The sequence below is a fragment of the Pseudochaenichthys georgianus genome, chromosome 14 (genome assembly GCF_902827115.2).
Source record: "Pseudochaenichthys georgianus chromosome 14, fPseGeo1.2, whole genome shotgun sequence".
In the NCBI taxonomy this organism is placed as follows: Eukaryota; Metazoa; Chordata; class Actinopteri; order Perciformes; family Channichthyidae; genus Pseudochaenichthys; species Pseudochaenichthys georgianus.
Genome location: NC_047516.1, coordinates 25,560,657 through 25,584,519, shown reverse-complemented (window position 1 = coordinate 25,584,519; position 23,863 = coordinate 25,560,657). Strand labels below are relative to the sequence as shown.

The window sequence follows — 23,863 nt, the reverse complement described above, 5'->3', positions numbered from 1 at the left end:
GCTGTTAGGAGGAGGGAATGAGGAGCCCTCGACAACAGCACATCAAATCGGCACTGTCATAGCTGACCCTGGCAATGACGGCCATCCTTCATGCTGTCTTTCCAGCTCCCGGGCATGCAGGCAGCTTGGCTTCTTCCCTTGGCTTTAACCCCCTCAGCCATCCTGCAGAACAACCTGGCTCAGGCTGATAAACAGACACCTCCCTCTGTGCAACGGGGCGCTTTAATGAAGCCCATACCAACCATAATTAATTCTAAGGTCATGGATGGCAACCACGATAACCTGAGGCTAACCTCACTCATGGGGGCGAGCCCGGGCGACAATACGCATCCGTTACAGTTATAGATAGATTCCATTTTAGAAATTATTAGATTAGAGATGACATTTAAGACGGGGGAAGCCAAACTATAGTAAGCCAGTTAAACACACTGTTTTCCTTCAGAATGATCCGTTAAGCATGTCATTTTTGTTCTTAATTGACTTAACATCTGTTAGTAATTGTGAACCAGTGGATTTCCAGAAGGTTATGTTAAAAAAGGGAACATGGTGTACCAGCATTGCACGCATCCCTCTGTGATGTGTTTCCTCTTTAGTACAGACGCTTTTCTGTGGGCCGCTCTATCCGAAATACTTTTGGTTAGCCCTGCTGTTATGGACAATAGCATAGCTGCATCATTTAGAATTCGGCCCATGGCTCCTTATGCTCCTCTTGTATCGGGCCACTATTACTCTCAGCTGGAGAGGATTTAGGACAAGAATGATTTACTCCTACTTTCAGACCAATATAAACAAAAGGCTCAATGCTTGGATAGAGCGTAGGGAAATGTGTAAGTGCACTCAGCCAAAAGAGAGGCCCGCGTGAGAGCTTGGGCAATCAGAAGTGCTCCGGATACAGGCCAACATCAACAGCTCTTAGAGCTGACGCTAATGTTTGACATTCCTGCGTTACTTAAACCTAACACTGGGGTCTAGCTGTACAGTATAATGCTGGCCCTGTGTAAATAGCAGTGGGCCTGGGTAGAGTATCACTTTTCTTTGTCTGCCCCCTCCCAGGACTAATGGTTTCCTTATTGTAGATGAATGTTGCTTTAAATAAGACCCATTTCCTACCGCCTGTCAGAGAGCTAACACCACTGATATCAATAGCACTATTGTTGTTGTGTTTTTCATCTCTTCTGTATAATCTATTTCATTTGAAATCTTTGACATATGTATTTTCATTAGACATGGCCTCGCAGGATTGGTAAAAAGTGTTTTTGACATTACAGTTAACCATAGCTCTGCAGATTTATATACTCAGCCGTCAGTAGCAATAACAGAATTGTTGAGCTCATGCTTACCTCCAAAAACACTACCATGCCTCAGTTATTAATGATGAGGTGTTGCAATCATTCAAGTCGTTTCCATGCAAAGCCGAGACTTTTTAGCTTTCCGTCTCTGTTTCTAATGGAACAGTCAGTAAGTGGAAATACAAGCGCAAAAATACCAGATATGCAGGGGTTCTTCTCCCCCGCCTCTGGTTGCTTTATGCATGAGGCAACGCATTAGTTCACTATGATCACTTATCAGTGAGTGACAGCTTCGACTTGTTTATATGCCTGAGATGTGTTTTTTTATCTTTTAGAGATGTTATTATTTGTTACTTTCGTCTCTGTACTCAAGCGGTGAGTTCAAGGGAGCTCGGCGTAAGGACGATCAAATTGCCTGCCCTTGTCTGTCAGGTCTGATCTCAGGAATTTTTACTTTGCTCATTATAAAGGTATTTCCATTTTATTAAGTTGTCCCTTTTTTTCACCCTTTGTCGCTCTTGGAAATTTGCATACCTCTATTCCTAGGGAAAAAAAATAATGACAGCAATTTCTTTTCTTTTCTCTCCCCCACTAGCCGTGTGAGTGCTTCGTTTAGTGGCACCTGCGAAAGCGACAGGCGCAGAGATGAGAAGTGAAAGAGAGCAGTTGATTAAATCATCATCAAGTCGCAGCACAGAAAGTCAATTCTGCTTGCCGTCTACAATGATATCCTTTTATCTTAAAGTAATGAGCTATGGCACTTTTGCATCGGGTAATACGATGAGTTCCATTAGCATGTTCCATTTGCTTCACAAGCAAGGGCAAGTCATTCCAGCCGGCTTCTATCTTGGCAATCAAAGCAATTGGCTGCACAGCCAGCGAACAGCGAAAGGAGGGAGAGTGGAAAAGAAAGGGAACACAAGAAAGAAAGGCTGGTAGAGGTTTTTTTATGGATCACAACACAGTGGAAAAACTCAAATTATGTCCATTATTGGAACCCCTTGCATGCCTGTGTTCCCGGGTGTGTAGTGTGCACAGGCAGAGCAGCAGCTAATGAGTGCTCGGTCGCATTACTGTTGTAACGTTTTGAGAGGCCTGAATACATAGAAGCAGTTGAGACGGCTAATGCTCATCAGATCCTATCTGCTGTTGCATTAGTCAGTCCTCTGCAGCAGGACGAAAAAAAGGATAAATGGCCAACACGCCTATTTATTTACAAGGTAGAATAGATGTGCAAAAATATACTTGGTGTGTAGCTTTCTGTATTCCACCAACATTCACATGTAATCAGAATCTGCTATCTTTCATTGTCGTTATTTACTCTTCTACCTGACAATCTATGGGGTGACTGGATCTCCGCACACTGTATTAAAATGGGGGATGGAAGGTCGTGGGTTGTGGAGAAAGAGAGTGAGGGAGAAATTGAGAGCAGGATAACGTCTGAGGAGTGTTTGCCCAGTGCGTTTATTGCCTCTGCATAATTTATGAGCTGCTGGAGCTGACCATCATGGCAGTGTGCCGCGGGCGGCCCCTGGGGCCATGTGGGACAGGTCTGTAAATTGGATGCTATGCTCCTGCTGAGCTCGCAAGGCCCCTTTTTCACCATCCAGCCACAGAAACAGACCAGCCACGATCCCAGCCAGCTACCTTTGAGCTCTGCAGGGCCCCAGATCAGCAAAAAACAAGAGATGGGAGAAAAAAAAAGAGAAATGGCAGGGCCTTCTGTCGCTCAATCCCTGAGCTGTCAATCATTTCACCCCCTTTACTCACTCCCTCCCTACTTTAATCGACACCCACCATCCACTCCCTGAACCCCCCGCCTACACACATACACACACTGTGCCAACCCCTGCCCATATTCCCCCCCAGTGCCTTCTTCATTACCGACTCCAGTGCTTCTCTGCACCTCAGCCATATGCACAACGTTGAGGGCCGCCAGTCACCCAGCATCACACTAATTAGTTGATAAAGAATTAAGTGGACCTTGAAATTGAAATGGAAAGAAAAATGAAATCCAACCACTTTTTTCCTCCCTCCATTACAAAGTTTCCTTCCTCTACTTGTCATTTCTCTATTCCCAGCCTCAAGCAGGAACACACATCATGGAATTATAATTCTAGTAGCGGTTTGTGTTTTGAGATTCCGAATTTCACATAGGTTTCAATGTTAACAAGGGCACGGCTGCTCATGAGAAATTAGCTTTTTTTCCCATTCCCGTGTTTGTGTAAGCTAATGAAGTGATCTGATGATATCCAGCCACTGTACAGTATATGAGTATGTGATACGTTTGGCATTAAAGTGCTGATAAGATATGCATACATTTGCAAAAGTGAATTAAAATATGCCACTCTGGGATTGAAACTAATACAGTCCGAGCAGGGTCTGTAATAAAGCAAGAATGTAGACATATTTTCAGCTTTGCCTTTCTCTTTCTTTTGCAGTGTGACACAGAGAGTGACCAAGACGACAAGGTAAGTCTGCCCTTCACTGGGATTTTTAATGTGCTTTTGAATGTGCCTCGATCATTTCAGACGTCCTTTACAGTATGTGGTTTCAATAAGATGCACATATACTAATTTCTTAAAGGTCCCATGTCATGGCCATTTCTACTGATCATACTTCCATTGTTGAGGTCTACTAGAATAGATTTAAATTGTGCAATTTTCCAAACTCACATTGGTTGCTCATACAGCATCTCTGTATAGTGTGTGCTCTGATTAGTCAGGACGTTGCGAGGCTCGCTGCTGCGAGCTGCTGCGAGGAGCGGACAGGTTTCCGGGTCTGCGATACAGCGAGAACAAGCGAAACTCATCCTGAGCACACACAAACACTCACAGCCGAAGTAAAAACAATAAGTGTGGCTTGATATTGAGTAAGAAAAAGGTTTATAACGCTGTGAGAATGGGTCTGCGGAGAACATTTCTCCGCGATCCCAATCGTCTATTACCAGCGTTTACCAGCCAAGGGATTGATTTGGGTGTTCACACGTCACAGAACCCAGGAAGCAAACAATGGAAAATGAGAAATCTCCAACGAGGCGTTTTGGGGCAGCATAGACAGGTATTTTCTGTGTTAGAAGTGTACTTTGAGGGTTTGTGACTCTGCAGACCGTTTGCATGCATAAAAACCTTCATAACACATAAGGGGACGGGTAATAACCGGAAAAGCATGACATGGGCCCTTTAAGGGCTGATAATGTAATGTAATTAGAATTAAACATCCTGTTAATAAGTATGAGAAAGCCTTAATTAGCTGTGCATTAATTATAAATGACTTAATGATGTGAAAAATCTAAATCGAACTGTTTTTAGGATTTAGATCACATTTAAATGAGACTGCTGTGACAGCTTGGGTACACGCTTTATCTTTGCCTAAACTCTATACCCCATATCAAAGTATTAAGTACAGTGTTTGTGTTAGTATATCTTCATCCACATCTATCCCTCTATTTATTTTTTGACCTTTCTGCCTGTCTGTTCCTCAAGACACACTCTTCCTAATTAGAATTACACGTTCCCTTTATTGCTAATAATAACACCTCCTACTATCAAGATATATAGCTTGTTCCTTTGATGTAATATCGTCGTATATTTGCTTTAAGGTTAATCATTCTGTTTAATCTTTTTGTATCTTTTAATTTTACCGGATGCAGGGAAACACAATAGGTCACAGACAACCGAGTTCTACAGGTTAAAAGTGTTAAAGATTTCAATAGAAGCAATCGGATCAATTTCTATGTTGGACTAGCAAAGGTTTTGCTTCAGGGTGGCGTTTGGGAACGATCATAAAACTCAAGAGGTTTCTTGCACTCTTGAGCATGATCTGTGCAGGAAATGTGTCTGCATAACGGTACGTCCACACAGCAGCTTTAGACAAATCTTCCACCTCTTCCAACGCTTCTCTGCCCATTGACTTTGAATGGGGATGACGTCAATTTGCCTCGCTTTTCGCCGAACTGCATTGTGGGGGAGCGAAGCGAAGATTTCCAGGATTTCCAGGATTCAGAAGTTGAGCAATGTTCAACTTTTGAAGCTGAGCTGGAAGCGTCAGCCAATCAAACACGTTTATGCAAATCTGACAGTAGAAGCGCTAGCCAATCAAACTGCGTGTAAGCAGGGAGAACCAGACCGCAGTTCATTTCCTCATATTCCAAACGAGAAATTACGGTAGCAAATCACCCGGTTCTTTACGACCAGAACTATTAACGGGATACAAACCGGAGGAACCAGGCATGGAGGGAGGTGGCAGAGACAGTGGGTGAAACTGGTAGGTTTTCACCTGTTTGGGGAGTTTATATATATATATATTGCTCGCATAAAATCCCCGTGGTTTTTTGCTTTGTATGTCGGGGGCGGGAGATTCATGTGATTGGTTGTTGGTCGCCTTGCTCGCAAAAAATCCCCAAGCTGTCAGACACGCCCAGCTCCAAGATTTTCAAGATTTTTGAAAAGCTGCTGTGTGGACGTACCGTAAGGCTGATGGTGGCCCCTGGGGACGGTTACGGCCCGTCTACACTACAGGCATCAAAAAATGCTTTCAACGCTTCGCCCATTCACTTGAATGGGGTGACGTAGTTGATTTTGAATCTTCGCCGAACTGCATTGTGGGGAGCGGAACGTGGCTTTGCAAGCATCGCGAGCATCAAAAGTTGAGCAATGTTCAACTTTTGAGGCTCGATGCTTGGCATCAGCCAATCAAATCCTGTGTATGCAAATCTGACAGTACAAGCGCTAGCCAATCAAACCGTGTGTATGCTGGGAGAGAGTACGCAGGTCATTTCCTCATATTAAAAAAAATGGAGCGGTAGTGAATCACCCGGTGCTGTATGATCAGTCTCTGTTCATCTACCGGGATACAAACCGGAGGAGCCAGGCATGGAGGGAGGTGGCAGAGACAGTGGATGAAACTGGTAGGTTTTTGCCTGTTTGGGGATTTTATATCCAGTTTACTTCGTTTTAACATTGCTATTGTTTGTATGCCGGGGGCGGGCGGGAGATTCCTGACTGGTTGTTGGTCGCCTTGGGCGCAAGAAATCGCCAAGCCTCAGACACGCCCAGCTTCAAGATTTGTTGATGCCTGTAGTGTAGACGGGCCGTTATAGTGTCACATACTGTATATCGGTATGTGTTGTTAACTCTTCACTGTAAAAACACACTCCCATTTTTACAAACACTTGCTATTGCTTAACCCTTTAGTTTATGGAAGTGGGGTCTTAATTTGTGTCTATTTTTGTATGCTCCATTATTCATTATTTTCAACAGTCTCTTTAAGATGTGGAGTTCAGCCTGATTCACCCAAGTATGTTTTATGTCCACTAAAACATCATGGCGTAAGGTATACCTTGTTTTGAATAATGGTTGCCACATTTGGTCAATATTTTATAGATTATAATAGACACTAAGTGCTTGTATGTTTTTTATATATTCACGGCTTCTCCATTATCAATATCAAGGTAATAACAGTTTAGGCCTACCTCATAGATTCAAAGAGCAGCCATATAATCCAATGACTTCCAACGAGAGATCGAGATCCACTCTAATGATTTAGTAATGCCATTTGCTTGTGGTATTTAGACTGTGCAGCAAATTGAGTCATTACTCAGTGTTGTCGATTTAAATTGCTCCTGTCTCGGTGGCAATTCCTTTTTGTTCCAGGAAGAGAAGGAGAGAGAGCATGGTTAGCTGTATTCCCCCAAGTGACTGTATTAATTCAGCCTGGCTCACGTTACGCTCCTGATGAACAGCGCCAACTACACCTTCCTGTCATTGATTAATTGTGTGTTAAAGTAACAGAGGAGTGAATTAGTAAATAGGAGACCCCTATGACAGGGGCTGACTCATGTGTTCTTCCTCAATGTGAGGGAGTAATTGGAGCTCCCGCTCAACACTTTTTCTCCCTCCGCAGTCCACGTCACCTCTGCCACTATCTGCACCTGCCAGGCGCCGGGCACGCATACGCTCACTGCCACTGTTGTCATTTGCATTCTGTGGGCGACACGGTCTACTTTACAGAAGGACGGGGGAGAGCAGAGTCGCTTTAATGGGTCAAATGTATTCAGATGAGGACAAACGTGGCTTATTTAGTTTCCCTTCAAAAGCAGGAAATGGAAAAAGTGTTCCCAGGAGAAATTATGTTCTGCCTAGTGTAGGCCTCTGCCGTGTCGGCGGGAGCTGCCAGCCTCTGATAAGAGACAGCTATTCGCATCTCAGAGTGTGTGCACACAATCCTGCTCGTGTGTTCGTGTGTGGAAACTGTCAGAGCGTTTGCTCATTATAAAGTGACCTGTAGGACGGGCCCTCTCCAACATGACATGTTAATGACATACAGTAGTGGGCGACAGGTAGGAGGCAGGCTCACTGCAGTCACTCGTCACACAACACTGGTATTATTAGCTCTATACGCGTTATCATTAGCATCTCTGCTTAGGCCCCCATTAGCAAGTAAAGGCTCTACCTTGCCTTGCCAGAATCAAGCATCCAATCAGAGCTCAGAGCTCAGATAGTGAGAATGGAAACACTAAGTGTCATCAATTTAACAGAAAAACTTGCATGCATGTTAAATATATGCTTAATAAATCCATGTTGCTTATAGTGTGTCCACATGCTTATCTAAACATGTATGGTCCCTAATCTACACAACAACCCACAGTAAAGTCATGCATTTGTGCGGACTACTTAGAGCTCCTTTCATTACTTCTATCACGGAGGTCATGTTTTCGGCTTGGTTTGTCAGATGATTTATCAAAAGAACTACTCTCCCACTCGTCATAAAACTTGGTTTTAGGGTGTAGCGTGGGCTTAGGAAGAACCCAGTATATTGTTGGAGTGGTTCCAAGTCACAGAGTGGAAAACCAAATGATGGTTCTTGCTATTTAACATTGCAAGATAAAGCATTTATTTGCTGCCATAATGTGGTGTTTCAATATTCGAGAAAGTTAGTTCTTGACCGGTAAAATGTGACTTCAATTTGGAATCAAAATCTTGGATAACAGCGTATTGATTAAACACCTGTAGCAATAAATACAAGACATATTGTATATATATATATATATATGTATATATATATATATATATATCTCCTGGCATTTTAAGAGTCATGTAGTCTCTTGATTTGGCAGAAGTATGCTCCAAATACTTCTCAAAGCTGCTGCTGGTGAGGATTGTTTGTCTGTCGCTGCCGTGTTGCTTGGCCCCATATCTTCCACTCCTGAAACCCAGATAGTCATCAAAGTGTGCTCTTTGTCTCATCATCTTTCAGTGGATCCAACCAGGATCAGGACGTTCTTTTTGTATTGCATCTTAGCTGGCCTGGACTATTCATTGGGAGCAGCTTGTTTCTAGTTACAATGCTCCAGTTTAATGGCAGAAAACACACTGAAAAAGCACTCGATAGCCTCAAATGTCTTTCATGTGCACCCACCAAAGTCCCAATGCCTTGTTTCATGGAGTAGTTAGAACCAACAGGTTTTCCACCATCTGAGAGCTTTTGCTTTTGCTGTGCAACATCCCCTTATACTCAAGATGGTGTATGATCACGAGCTCTAAATACTTCATAAATCAACCCTACCTCTTTAAGTTTATGTTTTTCTTTGCATAAATATATGCAGTGAAACATTCTCTAAACATTTATCTTCTCTGATTTTAATCTTAGTGGCAAATGTCTGTGCCTAGTCTTAGTCACCATTGTGATATTGTCAAGGCTCTGCACTCACTCTGTCTGGACATGCTTAATGCTTAAGTGATTTTTTGATAGTAAGTGGCACCTTGAAACTGCCAGTCAAACAATTTAGTGTGAATATCTGCTAGTGCTCAAGTGCTTTCTGCAGTTAACTGTTCATCAGGGGTGTTAGGCTTTTTGTGAAGACTCCGGGCTGTAATTTGCATGACTTTATCACTCTTGTCGCTTTTTTATTCCTCTCCCCCTTGCCGCTGGGCTTTCTTTTATAGAGACCACACCTTTCTTAAGTGTTATTTACTCGCTCTATCAGCAGCCACAAGCTGTAAATGCCATTTGAAAATGCTTTGCGTCTTATTAATGTCCATGCAACGATGTGCTGTAATTTACTGTGCTTTGCTCTTATTGGAGGCGAGGGATCTAAATGGGTGCTTTAAAGCAGCCGAGAGAACCTGTTTGTCCTTGACATAAAATAAAGATCTGAACTGGTAATGTATTTGCTGTTTCTCTTCCTTTATTGTTTCGCTGTGTTTGCCCTCAGGCAATTACAGCTGCAGAGTCGAGTTTCTCAATCACTCGGCAGCACTGTATATAAAACCATTTTATACCCCCCCTCCCAACCCTCCATCTCTCCTCCGCAGTGGGAAGGATGAGTAATAAAAAGGAGAGCAACTTGTCAGCGTTAAAAGATTATGTGTTTTGCCCCCTCCAAAGGAAGAGAGTAGTGTTTACAGGCTTGAGTGGGTGCTCGCCAGGCCGAGGCTGAGGCTGATTGCACTAGAGTACCCTGTCAGCCAGTGATTTGTCATGTACTTTATCATCCTTGTCACTCTGCAGAGCGTTGTCATAGGTAACGTTCCCGCCCGCCCCCTCCCCCTTCCGTTCTTTGTACCCAGTCAGTGTAGGAAATTTGTATTTACTTTGGGGGAGTGTAATTTGTTCCTCATGGATAATATGACCCTTAGCGGAGCCGGATCACGGGTTAGTTGAAGTGATATTTTCCGGTAATGGTAGTCGTACATCATGGCTGTCAGGCCGGGTTAGGAGGCGAGCACATTACAGCTCCATTTTAGCACTGCAGGCATCTGGGATTATTTTCCATAACCAAGTATGACATGACCGCTCTGCGGAGTGCATTACATTTTTACTAGCTTTTTTCCCTCCCCCGGCAACTTCTGTGGCTTTTCCCCGGGTCTGGGTCTCGAGGCTGCCACAGTGATGGATACCCCCGAAGTCCCAGGAGCCCTGGCCAAGGTTAGCGGGTGTCACAGACCTACACCGCTACCCTCCATCCAATAACCGGCAAATCCCTGCTCCCTCTGAGGCGCGTGCACTCAGACCATTGCAGCCAACCCAGAGCCTGCACTCCCCTCACACACACACACACACACACACACACACACACACACACACACACACACACACACACACACACACACACACACACACACACACACACACACACACACACACTCCCCTCACACACACACACATACACATACATACATACATACATACATACATACATACATACATACATACATACATACATACATACATACATACATACATTCAAAGCAAAGGCACAAACATGTTCACCTTCTGGAAGTAATTCAACAAGGTGCTGTGAATAGGAGAAGTAAAAACAGGAGCATGCATCAGGGGTTTGTTTCCTGATTCAGTGTCACCAAAGAAGGAAAGACCAGAGATAGATGGATGTAGGACACTTAAAACAGAAAGTGTAAAACCAGCCCACTTTTACTGCCATGAATAAAGATCATCTTACACGTGGCTGTACTCGTGATGTTAAACAGCATGACGCTCCAAAGCTGTTGATTGCTTTGCTTTGCTATTCTTTCCCACTCTCCACTTTTTATCCCCCCTTTCTCCCCCCTTTCTCCCCCCTATCTGATTCCTCTCTCCTTGGCAGCAAGGTCAGCAGTGAAAATGCCACCTCTTGCCATTGACAAATGGTCGCCCCCCTGCCTGATAATCGGGAGGGTCTCAGAGGTGGACGAGCAGGCGAAGCTCATTAGGGTGCCACAGATGAGAAATTAATGTGGAGATTCCAGGCCTGGCAGAGAGCCACACTGATGGGCCCTGGGTGGGGAGGTTGGGACGTGGGGAGGAGAGGGGGTGTAGTTGGGGGTGGGTGGATGGATGAACCCTGTCTGATGGATGACCAGGTCATCAGGCAGCAACACTCCCTAGACAGTCCCACACATACACAAACATACATACTCCCACAAGCCTGTCCTCCCCCCATCTACTCTCCTTCGCCTCCCCCCTCTCACAACCCACCTTGTAGTGCAACTCATGCTGCCCCCCTCCCCCACCCAGCAGCACAGTAATGACACTTCAGAGAGTAAGGCCACAGGAGAAAATGTCAGAGAAGAAACTTGTCCCTCTTTGAATGACATGCTGGTTATTAATTGGAAACGGCCTAATTGACATATATTTCTACATACCCTTTTTCTTCTGAAATAAAATGTTGACAGAAGGGGAAGATGTCATCCTGTCAATGCATGGACCCTGCAACAGATTGAACCTGGTTTTGTCTTAATTTACACATGTAATAACCATTGCTGGGAATGTGCCCTTACATGTTGATATATAAAACGCTAGCTAGCCTTGTTTAAGCCGCATAGCCATGTTACTCTAGAGGTCTTGAGACTTGAGAACTGAGAGTGAGCAGGCTTGCTTCCTCTGGGGCTCTGACCATCCAATGTGACACATTAACGGGAGCACACTCCAGCTTGCAACCCCTCATTGTCCCAGCGGGTGATTCCTCACACTGTCCATGGAAACACCCCTAACCTCAGATGTGGACGGTGATCAACAAGTCATTGCTGTTGTGTTTGTACCAACCATTTTGCGTTTCAAGCTTTGTTGTACATAATGGTTAATTAGAAAGGAAAAATAAAAGAAAGGCCCTGCTGTGTCTCCAGCTGTGGACTGTTTCCCTTCCTCACCCTCTTTATATCCCAGTATCAACACATCTCATATTAAGAACAATGATCAGGTCAGAGTTTGTACTATTTGTCAGCATTCCGTTTTGTTGCCAAAGTAAATGGGCAAACCGTAGCTAACTAGCCCTAAGCTAACTAGTTAAATATTGTCATGGTACAACCTCTATGGGTACAACCAATTCCGATTACTTGGCTACAACCATCAGCACCAACAATTGTTTTTCTTTGATTTGGAACCTTGTAATTTCCCACTCTAAACTCACTTTTTACCAAACTGTTTACAATTGGCATTCAATCTGCATGCAGAAGCCATCTGATGAGGTGTTGACAGTTTACAAAGGCATGCTGAAGCCCTGTATTTATTAAATGTTAATATGAGACCTTTAGCAGGTGGCTCAGGAATAAACTCGGGTGTCCATAAATGTGTTGATCTGTCAAATATTTGTTGAATGGTCAAAAGAAGCCAAGTTATTAAGGTTGCGGTTGAAATATTTGGACCCAAGCTGATTACATTCACACAGCAGTGCTGTGAATATTGTTTTGATACAAGTGCAGACCCTCAAAGATGTATTCAAAAGGATGTGGAATGCAATCTAAAAAAGATTGCATCTACAAAAAGCATTGCTATTGCTCTTGAGATTATCTTCTGAGACTTCACAATAGCTTTCCGCACAACAGTTTTGATGTTGAGACACAGGATTGCAGAAGGTTGACTCTTACCTTGAGACGTGATAGTATACAAGCCCTAATGTGTTACCCTCTAGAGTGCTCAAACCCACCATTCATTTGTGGCCAACAATAAAAGGTAATAATGCACGTGTTTGAATAGGACAAGGTTGCCAAGTCCTTGAAATTGAATGGGGGGAAAACAGTCGCAGCAGTGAATCATGTTTCAATGGCAATGATTCAATTCCCAGCACAAGCTGAGAACACAGAGACTGGAAAATAATTCAATCAGCAACAAAAAACATAAATGCTGTTTGACTGAGATGCTCACTCCCATGAAAAAAAAAATCCATTTCCATCTTTCCTGACCTGGAAAATGAAAGTGTCTCAAGCTAATTGTGTACATATCAGAGACTTGATGAGATGGGTCGCATACAGAGAGGCTTTGACGTGGAAACAAAACCACAGTTAAAGAAATGTTGGTCCGAAGTGAGAGTATAATGTGGCAGATTCTTTCCATTATAGAAGTTCTGCACACATGATATAACAATTAGCAGCAAGACTGTTTTATCAATAGAATATAGAATGAATGGCATATTATTCCTAGCCATCTGTTAAGCACACCATTAGCTCCACAAATTGAAATAATGTTACTAATGTTGTTTTAGCAGCACAGCTCAAATTGGCCTCAGCGCTCAGCCAAAAATAACAGCCATCCTGCCAAAGATATTGAGTTAAACTAAATTACATGCATTTTTTATACAATTGACGTATGCTATAATGAACTTACTCCATGTGGTGCCATTTGTCAGGTGTGAAGACAGAATCAAAACAGGGCTGCTGGGTAGAGGCACTGTGTATGTAGAACCCTCTGGGTCATGTTAGGCCGGGGGATTTGTGGCCGATCAAGAGTGAGCAGCGCCCCGGCTCCTCGGGTGTCTGTCCTCATCTCTATTTATGAGGCCGTGTTGCCAGTTACCGGTGTTTAATAATGCATGTAGTAAGACCTTAAGTTCAAACCAGTGTCTCTGGAAACAGGCCGCTTATGAAAAAAAATGGTTGTTATGCAGAGCGCCTATTGCAGCGCCTATTTCTTTTCTCGCACACTCTCTCTTCATCCCTCACTGTCTCTCGATCTGCCCTCTCTGCCTGCTGAGAGTGAGTTTTCCGACACGCCAAGGTTAAACTTTCTCGCTGTGCTCGGCGGATGTCAGTCGAGGCCCGGCTCACACATAAGCCCCCCCAGCAACTGGGCCAGTGACTCTCACACAAACCTCTGCCCTCTCATTGCCCTTTTGTCAAGCCAATGATTTCTGCAGGCAACTTGCTTCAGAATTGACTGGCTCCTGGCTCTCTCCACAGTTGCCTCAGCTCACCCACAGAAAATATCTATCCCTGCAGCCTCGGCAGGATTTCTCTATCTGCACTTTGTTAGATGGCAAAAGCATCCCAGTGCCCTCGACACAAACACTGTAAACGATCCCAAATGAACAGTGTTGCTGGCAGTTTTTCAGTCTTTGGCATATAATGTAATACAATTTGATCGTTTACTAAAAATGTAGTAAAAAATATCTCCGTCAAAATATTTGTGACTTAGTTTAGTACTTAGTAAACGTGCATTTCATTCAATTGAGTGATTTTCTGTTTTGGTTTCAGTGTGTACTTTTACAGTACCTACGCAAGTTATCATTAATAGTCGATAGATTAGTGTCCCTAGTTGGGTCACATTTGTTAGTTGTTTGTGAGGTAATCCCCGGGAATTTTATTGTGCAACAACTCAAATAAAACGACATGAAGATATTGTGAAAACTGGCTCACTGACTTTACGACCTAATCAACTTTTGGATTGTGTAAATAGTCCTCTGAGGATTGTTTGGTTAGACATCTTTGTTGTTGTGGACATAAAATAGAATATTATACACCACAAAAATGTAAAATAATCTTGTGTATATCTTTAATCGTCTGTCGCGTAAGCCTCCAGAGGCGGTGAGTCACTGTAGAAAATAATCCTAAATGAGGAAAATGGACAACTGGCTTGTCAAAATAAGCATGGCGGCAGCAACAAACAATCCTAATGACATCAGGGGCTCTTCGAAGGGGCTGTGGGCTCCTGGGCTCAGGCCGGTCCCCTTCCCCCACCCCACATCCTTCCCTTACAACCACCAGCACCACCACACTGCTTGTTAGAGGCAGTGTAATTAGGTGACTGAGCTTGTTGCAAGTAGCCCAGGTCACAGAGGCATGTCCAACCCTTGTCCTGATTGCTCCTTGGGGAATTATTGACAAAACACAAGGAGCATTGCATGTTGGGCTCTAATTATGTGTACAAGACATAGACGGCCCCGGGGAAATTAAATGAAATTCCCCAGCTTGATGGGTCCTCCACACTCATGGGATCCATTCTGTTTCTTATTAAGCTCAGCCATTGTCTGGCTTTATGAGGCTGCAGTGTGGAGCTAGGCACCAGCTAAATGCTTTTAAGTGTCTCTCCTTTCACAATGGCATTACGTCAATGACTCATGGTGGAAAATCGCCTGTCTATCGAGATCTTCACTGAATAGAGTGTAAGCAATAAAATAGCAAATATATTTAGCTAATGCTCTCTAATATTGTAAATATAGGGTGTGAAATGGAACACCTGCATAGCGTTCAATGAGTAAACAGTTTCTTGTCACTGCAGCTTGGTCTGAACACATCCAAACACCTCTGCTCTAATTCCCCCGGCCCACATGCTGGACAGGAATTGATAGTCTCCTGCTTGTGCAAATGAAGTGATAAGGGGTCTCACCCAGATTACACAAGCCCTAAGTGGCGCTGAGAAAGCTTATGGAGATGAATGAATTCATGAGGCCGCCTGACACATTCTTAAGAAGCAATGTAATAAGGGATAAATCAAACGGCTACCATTTTGCCTCTGCATGATTTCAAATTAAAGCAGAGGGAGACGGCAGACCTCCCGGGAACGGGTGAACTTAACTATAGAACTGTGGCTGACCCTTATGTATATTTCTCTATCATTAGAAGGCCCTAATGACTAATGTACAAAAAGGCTGCATAAGCAGTAAATACTCCATTCCTTTTGATTCAGCCCAGTGGGGTGCGAGCTGCCTTTGGATTTCCAGACTGTGGGGGCAGCGCCGATGCTAGAGGTCTGCTCACGGATCATTCTTTACTCTATTCATTATTTAGCATATTATGTTGTAAGATGATGGATCATCCTGGACTATTATTGAAAAATCTGTGATCTTGTTAAAATAGCTGTAGCTGTGCCTTGCTATTACGCAGAATATGTAAGTCATGGTTAATACAAGAAAGTAACTTTTAACACCGGACATCAAATGGACCACACCAGCTGATAGGTCTTTGTAATGTCCGATTGAGCCTATGTTTGAATAGCACTGCTCTTTCTCCAGAGAATTCACGTTGAGCTGGTGGGCATGTTGAAGACGTTTCTATCACAGCAGGGTGAAACCTGACAAAAACAGACATCCAAGGGTGAAAAAGAAGGGTCATAAGCATGAAAACGCCCCGAAACAAATATGTTTCAAACTAAAGGAAAGGTTATTAGACTTGTTTGTTTAAAAAAAACGGCCTTTGTGCTGTTAGCTGGTTAGTAAAAACCAAGAACAAAGTGAGTATCATACAGGCATGTGTCAAGGCTGGCTAATATTAGCATGTGCTGAGAATCATACCACGGCTCCAGCAAGCAGCACACACTTAGGTCAGATGATCCCCTATAATACTCTGGAAAACAATGTTGCCCACCGTGATTCGTCGCCAACATGTGTGCAAGCAGACACTGAAACGTTAGGCAAACACAAGCCTTTATGAAACCAGAATCCTACATAAAAATGTCAGGTCAACTCATTCATATGACCCGCAACTACAACAACACATAGCTCTCTGGTCAATTAAGCATGGGCAGAGCGAGCATCTTATCAACCCATTCCACCCAGTCTCACATGCCCCCATGACTATGCAGACAGCCAGCTCACTAGTCCAGTCAGGCAGCACACACACTCCAAGTATTACCAAGACCAGCATTGGGAGAATAATTGGCAGAAGATGCAGATGTGCTGGCTGCCATGATCCCAGGCCAAATAGAAATAATGTGATGTTACGAATGGCAAGTAGAGGTGAGTCATACTGACAGTGCTGGCCATAATGATATTTCAGCTTGGCACTGCTACACAACCAGGGGAGGGAGACGGAAAGATTGTGAGGGTGCAAACTAATGCGAAGATAGAATTTGTTGTGAGCTGTTACTCGACTGCATCGGTAATGTTACATTTTTTGCATCAAGTCCCAGCCTTAACCCTGATTTCATGATGATAATAAATGCTAGATGCTACTCTACCCTTCCTTTTTTTAATCCACCACCACATCTTCAAACACAATGTGTCATGACAAGCAAACTATGCTAGGCATACAGTTCCAAATAACAAAGCAAAAATACATGTGCCCTTTGGGCGGGGAGATAGCTCATTACCTATGAGCGACCTTCCATCTGCACTCATGGCTGCTCTGGGAGCCATTATGATTATGATGGAAATCTCACAAGCCATTACTGGGGGACAGCACAGGGCTCACTGCAGACACACTAATGGACTCATTTGTAATTGGGAGAGAGGGAAATGACTCTGTGAGCTAGCAGTGGCTTTGTTTGATGGAGTATGGAGGAGCGCATACTCGATATGATAAATGAAACAGGGTTAGTTGAGATGTGAACTAAACTGCTGTGCTTCCCTGATCACTGCACATATTCAACACAATACTTTCTGCTTTGTGTCCAGCAGTGATTATTTTGATGTGGGATGGGCTTTATAGTTTGACCATCAATCTTTGAGAACCACAGGACCTGTAGGAAGAGTTGTTATGGGGTACATTTTTAAGAAGTGATACAACTTTTGTTTTTCAAATGTACTGCTTTATGTTGGATGAAAGACACGTTCTTAAATCTTTAGAAGCAAAATGAACGCAACATTTTATTTAGCCCTGACAACAGCAAGTAGAGGCCACTGAAATATTGAATTGCACCGCTGTATTACTGGTTGTTGTTTTTTCTGGCAATTCATCTGCGCCTGTACATGAAATCCATATTAATCCACTCTCACTGTTCACAGAGAGACTGTTGAGCATTCTTCAGCCCGTAACGTATCTATCTTTTTTTTTTTTTTTTCTCTTTTTCTCTGCAACATCTGGGAAGTAAACTGCTGAGGTTCATTTCCTATTTCTTATTAGTTTATTTAACTGAGATTTCCTTGTTTTCTATTTGCATTGTTCCCATAGTGTTGTTGCATACTTTGATTATGATTTGCTGGTTAAATCCAATTCCAGAAGGATTAGAAAAACCATTGTGGTCAAATATTAGCTCAGCATGTGTTTACAACAATAACAATACATGCTTAAAAAGCTAATAATTATTTTTTGTATCTCTTTTAAAATTGGTACTGGACTTATTATAAAGTATGCCGGGAAATTATTTTAGCAAAGCATTTTGAGAAAAGTCCACACAAATGATGAGATCCTGTTTTGAATCAATGTATTTAAATGGACACTATAAAAAAAGAACACCTACAGATTAATGGAATTAATTAAAGGAACACTGTAAAGGGGGAGGCCTTAGACAGACTATTAAACTACGTTTTAAAATAAAATGCAATACAAACAACCTAACAACAGATGACCTTAGCCATAAGCAACATATGTCAGATATGACAACAAATTATGTTTGGTCAATATATTGCTTTGTTGTTAGTTGTCAAGGTGTTGATGATATTTCACCCATCTTTCTGGTTCAATATTTCAAACTAATGTTTAATAAAAGAAAAATGTCAAGCAATTTCTCCCTTCCACCTCAGTATGAAAAGCGGACAGGTGAGCTGCTACATAATGCATTCATTTCTGCATGGCCGAACATTTAGCCACATGTTTATTCAAGGAAGCTGCCTCAGCAGGTGCCTGACAGGAACCAATCCAACAGAGACACAGGAAGGAGGTTGTTGGGGGGGGGGGCTAATAAGACTGCCCTGACCTGGGTGATTTATAGATTCATTTGTGTGCTTGTTTAGGAACCTGATCTGCATTATTCATGTCCACTGAGGACATTAGCTGGTTAACCCCTGCTCAGGTTAGGGTACATTATTTTAATGGCCATTGTGAGGGCAGGCCTCTCAGCCCCATTGTCAGAGCGAGAGAGGAAGAGGGAGAGCACAGATAATTTATTCTAACCAAACAGCTATCTACCATACACAGAGAACAGGTGGGGAAACAACATTATTATTCAATTACGTCTGTTAACGGTAAACAATGCACAGCGCTTTAAAGCTCACAAGAGAAGGATAATTGGTAACCAAATGCCTGGCAACATTTGACTGCCACACTTTCCATTATTTATGTTGCACCACGCCTGTCATGCATATGGTTCGACCGCAGCATCCCCATGTTTTTCTGCGTGTGTAATTACTATTCCTGTCTGTTATGATGCTGCCTTGTAGCTATAAAATCGACCGACCAGCTTTGACATGAGTCCACATGTGTCACTGTCGCTGTAGATTGATGTGACAGTTATTAGCGACACACCAGTCTCCTTACATGAGGCTGTCACAGGAAACACATCTATAGGATCACAGAATCCGTTTCATTTTGACGTTGTACACTTTTCAGCTTTATTTGCCTCTGGTCCAATTTATTTTTATTTTTCAAATGGTATCTTTATAATTTTTTTAAACAATCTAATTGAAATGTGAACATTTAGCGTATAGCATTGTGTCCTGCCGTGCTGTGGTCATTGTTTATCACCTAATTTACCATATACAAATATTACTGCCATAAGGGACTAGGAAGGTTATCCTGTAGTATTTTTGAATGATCTTTCTACTATGTATCATAGTATTACTTCACTGTTACAAATTACACACATACACCACATGCATGTACACCCCTGTTTAAGAAGATATGATAGTTTCCCTCCATCTCCCTGGTGAGGATAATCCAGCTCCTTCTGAGCTTTTTCTCTCCTCTCTAGGGAGAATGCCATCATGCATAAAGAGAGACGTGGCGAGCGGCAGCAGCATATGTCTGCCGCGGTGGATGTGCCGCTGACAGGCCGGGCTTATCGTCTGTGCAGCTCTTCAGTACAAGCGTGATTACTGCTGACAGCTCCGACTGCTGATAAAAGTGGGAACATTAAAGAAAACAGAAGAGCTGCGAAGTCGACGCACCAGTCTTTCTTTTCAGCAAGCCTCCACCCGCTTCCTCCCCTTCCCAGACACCACCTCCACTAGCACTCCAGCAGCTCCCTCTATTCCTCGCCTTCCCAGCACCCCATGCCAGGGTGTCAGAGCTGTCGAGAGCGGGAAGTGACATCACAAGATTTTGCCAGCAGTCTCAAGGCTCATCATGTCAGCGGCAGCCTGTCTTGTGTCAGGCTTCCCCCAGGCAAGCTGTGATCCAGCCCTCGTCTCTGCACATCAAGACTCATTGCCGAGGAGGGGAGGGAAGAAGGGAGAGAAAAAATTAACAGAATGTTTTTCCATCTTGTTAACTGACAGCATCGTTTGTTAGAGCGATGTCTCAGCAAGCGCAGTACGTGGAAGGCCTTCAGATTGGCAGAGGAAAGGCTTGGCAAGTGAAAGCATGGTGAATAATTGAGTTGGGATGAGGTGTCAGAGCTACCGCGTCGTTTTTGCGTGGGTTTCCAGAAAGCGTTTGAGATGTGATTGGAGAACAAGTGTGGAAAAATTGTGTGATTTAAAAAGCTGTGAAGATCACAGGCCATCATTTGGGTTGGTCAGAATATTTGTGTTTCTATGTCTGTATATATTTGCATGCTTGATAATTACTTTGAACATCCATGTTGAAGACAATGGAACAAAAATGGTGCCTTGTTTCTTCCAGAACTACTTTCTAGTCTGCCAGAGTGAGACACCGCTTCACGAGTCATGGAAAATCTGCTCTCTCTCCTGAGTAAATCTCCATCTCACAGATCTGGCCCTCTGTTAGCTCATTTGGACAGAGAGAGGGGCTGCCTCGGCAAAGAATGCTTTTGATTCTCTTTTCATTTATTTGAACTGATCTGCCGTGATTAAGGGCTCCGTGTCTCATTATTCTCTTTTGGAGAAGAGCGGGGCATTGCCTTTTGCCAAAATATTTGAATGATTAGAGCCCAGGCACAGGCCATGCCAAAGCGACGGGAAGCATTCACTCTGCTTATTAAATTCACTTAAATGCTGTTGTAAATCATCGCTGCCAGTGCATGCTGCCAGGCCCAGGCTTCAGTTCGAGAAGCTTCCGCTGCCAATGCCAGAGCACAGTGTAGAGCCACTAGAGGCAGCCAAGGCTGTTTGTCTGAGCTGCTGTTTGTTTTACCTCGGCCTCATTATACAGCAAGATGCTTGTTTGACCAGTTTTGGGTTCATTCCCCAGTTGGAAATGCAATTAATCAAGCAGCTGTGAGACATGGGTGAGTTGGAGAAAGCTGATCCTGTTGAACCACGAGACAGCAGCTGGAGTTGATTTCTGCAGTCATTTCTTAAAACTAAAGTAATGCTGACTTCAACTTTAAGGCACAAAAAAGTGTATTAATACCAGGACAATGAAGTTGAATGGAGCCAGATCTCTCATTTAAGAACAAATTGTAGTCTTTAATGTGAATGTGGCCGTCGATGATGTCCCGAGACTGAATGGGCGCGATTAGCACTGGTGTCAAACTTAAGTGTCCGTGTATTGTTCTGGTAAATGTAAGATTGCAGAGTGACAGAAAAGAGAAAACAACGGCAACTTGCTGAGCACTCAAGGAAAAATACTGGCTTTGGTCTTTCAAATTACCCCTGGAAGCTCAATCAGGCCTTCAATTCTGGCACATTGTCAAGAAGCAAATGCAACAAATCAGAACATATTGTTCCTCAGAGGGCGTAATAAGAGCCTTTCAGCCCTGAGCTCCTCTGCTCTCTCATGCCCTCCTGGTGACGAACTGACTCCATCACTTTCTTATTCATATTAACCCAGTCAGCGTCTGTCATGAGAAGCCACCTGTAGAGAAATGGCTTCCCTGCCTGTCATTGTCTTTCTTCACAAATAACATGAAGGATGTGTCATGTGTCTGTCTGCTGAGTAACAGGTCAGCATTTGAGGATAGGAGAAACAAGACGGGGATTTCCTCAGTCGTGAATAGCCTATAAACACTCACCACTGGCTTTGGCTCCAGCGCAGCTTGCTTTTACGATAAATGCTGTGGTGCAAAGGAGGACAGATGAGGATCATGAGGTGTGACTGGGGCTGGGGAGGTGGGGGTAGAAGAAGAGGGGAAGGGGACAGGCAATTTAACTGTGGCTGTGACTCTGGAGGAGGGGGGGAGATGTATGGCGCCCAGCCAGCAGAGCAGTGGAAAACAGTGGTCCAGACTAATGATCCACAGCCTGATCGTTATGGCCCCCACAGAAAGGATGGGCACAAGGCACAGTTCCCGGGAAATCAATTCCCAGGAAGCGCATGAGTAATAGCTGTAAATCATGGCGATATGGAAGGATGGATGGAAGGCACTAGGGATGAAAGGAAAAGGTGGAGGAGACTGGGTAGACAGGGAGCTTTCTTGGGTGGATAGATAGTGCATGAAGGGGGAACTCTTTCCATCATAAACCCTGAAGGCAAAATAACTTGTGCACCCTGCCCCCCAGCAAAAGCAAACCAATGATGTAGCTGTTCCAGCCTCTTGCCCCTCAGCCACCCCTCCGCCTGATGGCTCCATCGCAGGTTGAGGCTGAGGTTAAGAAAAGTGTTCTCAAATTGATTTATATCCCTCAGAAGAGCCCCATCAATCCTAATATGAAACTAATGAAATCATTGGGTGTTCAGGGGAGAAGTGTAGGCAAGCGTGCAGGCATTTTAGAATGTGTGTGTGTTTGTGGCGGCGGGGGGTAGAAGTCAGTTGAGAAACTTATCATGATAAAGAAGGCATTGATCAAGGGAAGTCCAATGATGACAAATGCCTCAGCTCTTGAGATGAACAATCTAAAGCAACATTAATGTGATGCAGTTCTATCAGCCAGTGTGTCTTCAAGGCTGCCTTCAATGAGAGCCGCTGCCTCACACCTTGGTCCAACGGCTTCACTTGAATTGAAGTGAAGTCAACTCAATCCAAAACTTTGTGAACACTTTATTGTTTGAACAGAAGTGTTCATGTTATTCAACTTAGCTGGTTTTAAATCTATTTAAGACCATACATCAGCTATATACATCAGACATGGTTAAACCGTACACCCCAGCACGTGCACTCTGCTCTGCATCAGCCAAACGGCTCGCTGCACCCTCGCTGCGAAGGGGACCCAAGTTCCCATCAGCAAAAACACGTGGGTTTGCTATCCTGGCTCCAAAATGGTGGAATGAGCTCCCCATTGACATCAGGACAGCAGAAAGCTTACACACCTTCCGGCGCAGACTGAACACTCATCTCTTTCGACTCCACTTCGAGCGATAGAACTATTAACAAAGCACTTATATACTAATAAAGGGCTGGCTTATCTAAAGCCAGTTGAGTAGCACTTGAAATGTTTTTGCTCTATGAAGCCTGATGTACTTATGTGATTCTGTTTTCTTCAAGTTTGTATTTTGTTGGTCGAACGCACTTATTGTAAGTCGCTTTGGATAAAAGCGTCAGCTAAATGCAATGTAATGTAATAATGTAATGTAATATAAACATGTCAGTACATTACCATTTATGTACTTGAATCTAAAAAAACTTTGTTAAAATAAACTGTAGTCCGATGACTATGAAAATAGTTTGGAAACGTAAACATAGGGGAAAGGTTGCAGTATTATCCAAATTGTCCGTTGTTAACATTAACGTGTTAATGTCAACTTAACATGCTTCCACTAAGTTTTACTATGCACACATTATTAAAACAATTTTTGGGTCCATTCACTTTTTAATGTACCTCCAAATTAAAACGGTTTCCTTATTGTTTTTGGGCAATTACAATGCTATAATAGATTAAGGCAATCATGTCCTAAACTACAAAATATAAGACTCATGGTTTAACATGGTATGTGATTGAGGTATCGTGCCATGCACTTGTTCAGAATCTTTGTGAATAGGCAGTAACAGTAAATATGTTGACCGGTGTAGACTGAGACAGAACACATTGCAGAAAGAAAAAGAAATACTGTGTTACAATAATAATTAATCAGGCCATAACTTCACGTTTCATCTCCTTCTGCCTGTAAGCTGAGGCTCCTGCTGCTTTTCAGATGGTGTTCGAACCGTAT

The 23,863-nt window shown here is 43.3% G+C and overlaps 1 protein-coding gene across 1 annotated transcript in view; it reads left to right on the top strand.

The window, feature by feature from the left end:
• The window catches only part of auts2a (activator of transcription and developmental regulator AUTS2 a), a 288,131-nt gene that overhangs the window by 185,851 nt on the left and 78,417 nt on the right, over positions 1-23,863 (top strand). Inside the window, exon 5 of the mRNA XM_034099585.2 lies at positions 3,731-3,760. Within this exon, the coding sequence (XP_033955476.1) occupies positions 3,731-3,760 (30 nt within the window). The remainder of the gene's footprint in view (positions 1-3,730; positions 3,761-23,863) is intronic.